Source organism: Anneissia japonica, unplaced genomic scaffold (genome assembly GCF_011630105.1).
Source record: "Anneissia japonica isolate Jap-2015-1 unplaced genomic scaffold, ASM1163010v1 scaffold287714_len2871179_cov188, whole genome shotgun sequence".
NCBI classification, from domain to species: domain Eukaryota; kingdom Metazoa; phylum Echinodermata; class Crinoidea; order Comatulida; family Comatulidae; genus Anneissia; species Anneissia japonica.
In genome coordinates, this window is record NW_022755542.1 from 1,330,342 (window position 1) to 1,339,182 (window position 8,841).

An 8,841-nucleotide genomic window follows, 5' to 3' on the forward strand; every position below is an offset into this window, starting at 1 on the left:
AGTATTCCAGTGGATGCGATCTACAACCTCTGAATTTGCCTAGTAACGATGAATTCGTCGAGAAAAATAGTCTGTATTTCTCTTCTTTTTTTTTAATTCTTTAGCGTAAAACTAAAATTCATGCCAATATTTTTTCCATGATTTATAATAATTGGAGTAATGCAAATGCATATTTTCTAAAAAAAAAGTCAGTTTTTAGTGAAATTTTGCCGGGAATGGGGCTTTAAACATGTTTAATATTTCTCACGACGGCTTAAGACTGTCCCCGACGATAAATCGCGTCGGGCTGCGTCGGCCGACGCTGTCTGAGTTGACCTTAACGCTTATGCGCTCTCGTGCGCCTGTCCTCAGGGCTCCCGACCTTTAGGGCCCCTACCATACGGTCTAGCACCCTGACCCAAATGGCTTATTGATACTGTACAGCATGCAGCATATCGACTGTAGGATATAGGCCTACTGTATATCATATTTTATCCAGTGATGTATTAAGGTTGGGGGGGGTTGACAGCCGGCCTGGGTCCCCATAAATCTGTCAAAATTTTTTTTTTTAACCGAGATAAAAAGAAAAACATTCAAATTATATTAAGTGTCATTTCCGGCCATCTAGAAGTGCCACAATCATAAATTCTCTTACCTCTGCAGCCCCAACCATGGTGTGGCTGCGGTAGTATAAAACCGTCATCAGTGAAGCCTCTCCCAGTCCCCCTCTATTTCATTTTTCGCAAGGGTGGTGCCAGCGGAGGGCGGGGACCAGGGACCCCCGTCGGGAGAGCTGGCCCCCCGAGGAGAAAAAAATGTTCATGTATTTTCTACATATTGGTAGACCCCAAAACCATTCGGTAAGCCTTTGAAACCCCTAAATTGTCACATTGGCGCCACCACTGAATTTTCGTCGTTAAAAACTTTAAAAATACTGTACAATGACAAAAACATGATTAAAATACGAGCATATCTAAAAATCCACAATGAACTTGGCATGGAAAGGGAAGCCAAGCACCTTAAGATATAGGAGATATATAAACGTGATCGTCATGGCCCTGGATAACGCTAATTCTACCACCAAGACAGGGACGTATCCAATGGTATGGTGGGGAGGTGGGTTGGTAGCCGTGGAAACCGAGGCTCCTTCCCCACCCCTTTGTACACAGTTTTAGTATTCTAAATTTTGTTTTGCTAGCCAATACAAATTCTTTCCTGGGATCACTCAAAATGAATTACTTCTAAAATTGTGTACGATAAATATGCATCAGCACACATTATACATATAATACAGTACTATGATTATAATACATAGGCCTATTTTGTTTACTGTACACATACAGTATTAGAAATACAAATATAACATGGTTTGTCATAACTCATTTTGCTACCTACGCTATGTTATAGTGATGATCAACTCTGAGGACGACGTGTTAATTTTATGCGATTACAAATTAAAAAACAAACAAACAAAACACCGATTTTGAGATGACATAAATGCTGTACAATTTTTAATTGACTCCTTGAAACCCACAATAAACGTCTGTTAATAAAAGTCACCCGCTACCTGATAGTATTGTAACCCAGCTGATAAAAAAACATTATAAAAGATTTGCCAGTAATTTCCCCAGGAGTAATCGATTTTTTTGTTCTGAAATCATGTGCATAATGTATATCATACACATGGTTACCATCTCACTTGCAAAATGTTTTTTTTTTAAATATAAATGGTGGCGTAACATATGACGTCACGACCACGTACTTTCACGATAACGACAAAGGTTGTACGGTAAAAAAACAAAATCAGGCCTAAGCCATATTATTGTGACCCTTAAAAATTGTTTGAAGTAAAAACTCATCTCTACATTTTTTATTATTTATTGCATGCAAACATGCCAAATTATTCCCACGCAATAAACATAAATGGCAGTTAGCGTTCCAACAGATGATATACGTATATTTTGTGGAGTGGGAACTCACGTTTATTTACCTAACGACCATGACTCGTTAAGTGTAAAAAAACCATGACGTTAAATCACGGAGTAGTTGTCATATTATTTCGATTGAATGCTGAATCAAACGTGCTTAACCTGTAATGACCGATCTAACTACTATGTATTAATCAAAGAACATTCTACAACGCCAATGGTCATTTAGAAAGTAGATTTTATAAACATATTGATTGAACTTCCGACATGTTTCTTCACCTAAATTTTATCACCTTTATCTTGCAGGCTCCATGCATTTGCCATAATAACATAGGCCTAATCAAATTTTGCATTAAGATGCTAAGATGTGTAAAACAACCGATAGGTATTAATTAAAATCAATTCAAAAACTTTTATTTTCCAAATTATATAAAACATGCAATTAGAAATTTGTTGTTTGATACACTACGTAAAATATAACAAAAAATAATAATAAAAAGTCAACACACAGAAAATAAAAAAGGTTGAACACACAATAAAATAAAATATATATGAATAAAAAAATATATAAATATTTATATATATTTATATATATATAAATACATATATATAATATACAGGCTATAGTATATTTTTTATTTATTTATAATTATAATTATAATAATAATAATTATTATTATTATTATTATATTAATAAACACATATGTAGTTTACTTTGCAAAGCATAGTGCTCACTGATGAAATTGTGAATTTCTATCTAGGCCCTATCCAGACGCAAGTTTATTGACTATGACACTTGTCATGCAGCAGCCCAAAACACTCTGTTTTCTAGGATAAACTATTGTAAGTTATTGTATAGTGGCTTGTACAAAAAAAAATCGCAATAGATTGCAGAAATTGCAAAACTCTGCTGCTAGAATAATATTCTCATTCAACCCCAGTACACTCTGCTCCGCTCAGGGAGCTTCACTGGCTGCCTGTTGACGGTAGAGTTTTTTTTTTGTTTTTTTTTTAAATCATTCTTACTGTCTACAAAGGTATAAATGGCTATTCCCCTTAGTATTTATCCTCACTCCTTCGTCGTTCCAACACGAACTACTCGATACTCCTCTTCATCTCACTATTGTACCACATTTGTAACAAGAGGATCGGTACCGGTATAGTTCATCATTATTCGGTTTATGCTGGCCAACTCTGGAATAATCTTCCTAATGATCTTAACATAAGAACATTTATGTTAATATTTTAAAAGTTCTAATGTTAATATTTTCAAAAACATAATTTAATATTCCGATTGATTAAACTACCAGATTAAGCTTGGTTTTATAGTTCAGCTGAGAGCAAAGAGAGTGTACGCTGATCGCAGGATTAAAAACACTCACCAAAACACTTAAATAATATCGTTTCTTAAATTATGCTGATGATCAATTAAGGGAATTTCGCAATAAAACTAAATCTGTAGAAAAAAAACTGACGCTTTTCATAATTTATATCATGTTTTTCTGTAGTAAGCAAGATAGATTTGTGTAGGTTTTTTGTAATTGTACGTTCGTCACTCCATAAAATTATACGCGCACTTAGCATCGAAAATAATAGCGATACCGTAGCGATAACAGGCCTGTATTCCGGTACTGTTTCCAACTTTTAAAAAAATCCTTCACCTAATACTATCTTAACTCTCTGGCTAACTACACACATTTTTTTAAAGGTTTATTACTTATTCTGTTTTCCCATTTCTCAACAGCGCCCTGCATCCATAGGAAAGAGCATGTGCTCCATAATTCTGTAATTATTATCAAATTACAAAAGAGCAATCGGAGATCGACTTGGATCCATAGCACATTTGGTAAGCAACTCGAGCGACATTCAGAGGGACTAAGCTTTAATCAAGATGAGGAAAATACATTTTTGTCTTAAAGGGCAATAATACTTAGGCCTACTAGGTGTGAAACAACAAAATAATGGTAATAGTAATGCTAATAATAGGCCTGATAATAAATTATAATTATTTTTTTGCACGTATATGTCATTTATTCAGAAAAATTCCACAACAAATTACATATTACAAATTGTTTACATAGGCATCAAAAGAAGCGGTGGTTTGTCAGTTTGAATACCAAACATTATCACTATCTGTGTAGAGAGAAGGGTTGAAAACATGCTTTTTAAACTCGAAAAAGTCCAAAGCCTGAAGCAAGCTAAATGAAAACAAAATTTCATTGAGATATCAGCTGAACTATTCTAATATTGAATTTCAAAATGATATAACATTCATGACAAATAATTAAATTATTACTCACGTTTTAGCCTTAGCGCATCCAGCAGTTTGCCCAGAATACCTTTATGTGATTTTCCATCTGGATGAGAGACTAATATATCTATATCTCCACATGTGGGTTTACCCCGCCGAAATGATCCACAGGTCGTTAAAACATAACCAGAATCGATCTCATGTGCTGTTTCAGTGACCTTAACAGAAAAGCATATAAAAATTACATAAATATCACAATAGGTATAAATTATTACAAAAGAATTTCCCATAAGAACAGTAGGCCTGCTATAATGTTAGAAATCGGGGTCGGGTACGGGTTCGCCAATGGGTACGAGTTTGAATGAGTACGAGTTGGCATGGGTACGAATTTGCCGACACACGTTGATTCCCGTTGATTACCAAGGTCTATAAACTTAAATCATGTATTTAGGCTGGCGAAGTAATTTTACTAACAAACCGTATATATTGAGAAGTAAGCCTACGTGCACTATCGCTCTGTTGTGTATTATCACGATCGATGGCTTCTTACAATGGGCTCAACTTACTCACAAAAAAAAAAAAACTGACCTTAACTGTAGGACGATTTAGATGAGAAAGTATTTTGGATCAAAATCTTAGCTAGCAGACACAGGTACAAATAGACTTAAGCTATGTCATTTATGGCCTTTAATTATAGTTACCGAAAATTGTCATACCTCCATATAACTACATGGAGTATATTTACAATTAGTGTCAACCATTTAACAACTGACAAATCAGAACAGGCCAAAGAAAATGCAATTGTCCCACAATTCATGTGTCGTCCAATAAATGGCAGCGTTAACGTACGTTAACGCTCGCTGCACAACGTTAACCTTAACGTCGCACAACGTTAACTTTAACGTTAACGGATGACGTCATAATTTATTCATCTTGCGTTGCGGAGTACGTTAATTTTAGGATTTTACGTGCTCGACGTACGTTAGTTACAGGTTTGCGCATGCGTATTTCGATTTGTTTACAAAATGGGCGGAGTTATCACGTTGCATGTTGGGTACTAACGTTAAGGTCGTGTGGTGAAAACTACCTATTTTGTGGGACTTTAGCCACATCATTTAAAGAGCCGGGCTTACCGGAAAGTCCATTGCCTTTATTTCATGATGGTAATGTTAAACTACGAGTAAAGCTCCCCACATTAAGCCTATAAAATGTTTTCAAAAAACCAGTCGAAGCATTTATTAGTTTAATAATCCACGTCTATCACCCCAACAGAATTGAACTGAAGTGAATGTATTTGACTTTGACTCTCTCTATATACAATATATAAAATACATAGTAAAAATAAGTCATTTAAAACAAATAAAAATACTATAAATATACAAGATACAATAAGAGAAAAATCAGGATAACCAATTAAACTTTTAATTATAAAGTTTGTTTCCGATGGGGTCCACAACGAACATATTACAACAGGTAAAAAATATCAAAGAATCAGCATTAAATATTCTCATAATAGCATTTTAAATAGAACAATCAATAAAATGTTCAAAAAAAGGCAAGTACGAATTATTAAAAACAGTAATCAATGGCAAGATTAATAAAGGCAACAGTATAAAATGTCAAAGATAAAAATGTTGGTAATAAAATCTATAAAAGTGTTTATAATGTATGTAGCACACTTTATTCAAAAATTGAATACAAGGCCAACATGGCCCAACATGAAACACATGCCTGGCATGCACAAGTACCAGATATCACACCAGGTATATACCATCACAAAATGCTTAAATTGTATTTATTTGTTTGTTTAATTTCTATTCTACTTACTTTTTTTTTTTTATTAATAAGCTATAACCTATCCGTATATCAATCTAATAGTTCATTAATCTTTCATTTTGTTGGACTTCAGTAAAACATCCAAAGAGCCTGGCTTAACGAAAAGTCAATTGACTTTCGAGTAAGGCTCCCCACATTACGCTTATGAAGTATTACTAAGAAAACAGTCGAAAAATTTATTAGTTTAATAATCCACATCTATCAACCCAACAGTATATATTCTATCCGTGTATTTTATATAATCTCTATTATTGCGTCTCTTTTCATAAAAAAAAAATACATAGTTCAACAATTAAAAGGGGACATAAACAATTACAAACAAACATAGCTAATAATCAATAATAATTATAGTAATAATTTCTAATTAATATTGTTTCTCTTTTAATTTAATTATATTTCGCCAACTCTAATGTAATTATTCAAATAATATTATTTATACTTTTATTGTCATTTGTTAATCCTTTTTGATATAAACGTAAATCGCAATTCAGCCTTTTTGGCTGCCATGACGTATGTTGTTATATATCTGTCTCTTATACACATCTAGATGTGTATAAGAGACAGCGTTAAGGTCACCTCGTCGAGTAAATACTCGAACGCAATATGGCTAAATCTACGTTATGCAGATAACGTAGAACGCCAGGTAGGACGGTCACGCACGAGTGATTCCGTTCAAGCGTCGCGTCGTCGCACAAATCGAAAGCTCCGAGTGTCGTACTTGCTTTGTCTTTTATGTGACATTGGGTCAGACACTCTGCTCTATTGACCTTTCCGCTAACCCCAGCCCCTTGGATCTTGTTGCTATGGTCCCACAAAACATTGTAAACGTACGTTTAGACGCTTGCATTTGCGGGACAGTACATGTGTTGATAGGACATAAGTAATGTTATGTACATTTAAACTACTCCTCTGGACCAGGGATGGCTGCTCCCTGTACGATGTTGATACGGTTTATGATTTTATTACTGTATTTGAAATGTATGGGAGTATGATGAAGATTAGATAGTAAAAACGAAGGTAGCACGGGAAGATGAAGATCTTTTTTCAAATGCAATTAGCGTGTGGCGCAGCGTGGAAGGTGTTGGACTTTTGATTGTCAGGTCGGGAGTTCGAGATCGACGCTCGTCGCATTGCTTGTGTCCTTGGGCAAGGCACTTTACCTACGTTTGCCTCTCTCCACCTAGGAGTATAAATAGGTACCTGGTAGGTATGGCATTGAATGTACTGTATGGGTCGTGCGTGTTCAAGCAGCAATGACCAGGGATACTCCACAGGGAGCAGAGAAAGTTGCACAATGTGCGGATTTACCAGCTTAGCATCCAGTGACCAGGGAAATAATGATGACAGTGCCTTGTATAATTGCTTGTAAAATCTGCAGATATAAATTCTGACTCTAAAACTTAAAAAAGAAACAAAAGCAAAATGTTCGAGAAAACTAAAAATGAGTAACACAAGTTATTAGCAGAGAATTTGAATGTCGCATCTGAAAGGATTACATATACAGACCATCTATTTTTTTAGAAACAGGTTAACAAATCATAACAAAAATATTGTGTAAATGGATGACGTTCTCATCATCATCATCGCCGTATCGCTGAAAAGTCTGATGACAATTCCGCTTTGGCCGCTTTACTTAATTCCTCGATGAGCCCTTTCCAAATATGTCTGTTTTGTGCCAGTAATTTTAGTTTTAGTTTCATTTTAAATTTTTAGTTGATCTGGATATTGAGTATTGGTAAACCGGATCTCTTACTGAGGTCGTTATGGAGAGTTGTGATTATTGTAGTCCTTGGACGTCCCCTGAATTTTCTGTTATTGGTCTCGGTGAAGTAGAAGTTGATTGCCAGGTTTGTAGGATTGTTTGTGTTTTGTCTCAGGATGTGGCCAAGTAATTGCCATCTCGATTTTAAAATTTCTAGTGACAAGGGTCTCGCCGTACATCTATCATAAAGGTGTTTATTTGATATTCTACGGGGGTATTTCAGTCCAATAATCCTTCGGAGTTGCTTACGAAGACCCTAACTTTTTTTGTTAGTTTTCAGTTCTTTTTGACTGGTTGTTCTCTTTTAATTACTGTGTATTCTGTTTCATCTTTGTTTACTTTGAGATTAAACGAAATTAGGTGAGCTCCAATAAGGTCTACATTTGCCTTCTCGTTTAGGCTGACGAAATCGACATCATCCGCATACGAGATCTCATTTGTAATAGGATCAATAATTTTCACCCTGATTCCCCTAAACGTGTGTTCAAGGTACACCGTGAACAGCACTGGGCTAAGACTGTCCCCTTGTGGTACTCCAGTGTTCGTATCAAAATATACATTGTCTGAAGTCCTGCTAAGGTTAAATTGAGCCCTGTTTGGCTTAGCAAAAATCTTTATATGCGAAGTTTGTCTTCATTGATAATCCCTTTTAATATTGTAAAAGTGTGTCCCTGTTAATGGCGTTCTGCAAGCTAAAAATCCACTTCAAAAACTCGTGAACTGCAGCACAATTATTAACAGAGGAAATATTTTGAACATTTCTAACGAATATATTAATTAATTTTGACATCATTTGACGGTCAATATTTTATTGTTTAATATATTATAAACAATGTTGGATCTTACAACTCTCTGTATTTCTTCAACTTCTTCTCTTGGCATACGATCCAGGAACTCATCATAGTACTTCATACCGATCGTCTGCTGTCGATTTAGAGTTGCTTTTTTCATCACATCATCCAGAGTACGATATCCCTATAGGTGCATATAATAAAAATAATGATACATAAACAATGGTAAATATTTCAATCTAAATACATTGATTATATTTCATCATACAGTTGTCTGATGACGTGACTATGCAT

General features: G+C 35.0%; 1 protein-coding gene across 8 annotated transcripts in view; it reads right to left on the reverse strand.

Annotated features, from left to right (window-relative positions):
- The window catches only part of LOC117123682 (DNA polymerase lambda-like), a 47,753-nt gene that overhangs the window by 32,139 nt on the left and 6,773 nt on the right, over positions 1-8,841 (reverse strand). For 5 of the 8 annotated variants that reach the window (XM_033269689.1, XM_033269688.1, XM_033269693.1 and 2 more), the window contains exons 6-7: positions 8,603-8,731; positions 4,208-4,376 (exon numbers count right to left, since the gene is read on the reverse strand). In XM_033269689.1, the coding sequence (XP_033125580.1) occupies positions 4,208-4,376; positions 8,603-8,731 (298 nt within the window). Of the gene's footprint in view, positions 1-2,569; positions 3,124-3,836; positions 4,041-4,207; positions 4,377-8,602; positions 8,732-8,841 lie in introns of those variants that run through there. The other 3 variants (XM_033269690.1, XM_033269692.1, XM_033269691.1) reach the window with 3 other exon arrangements.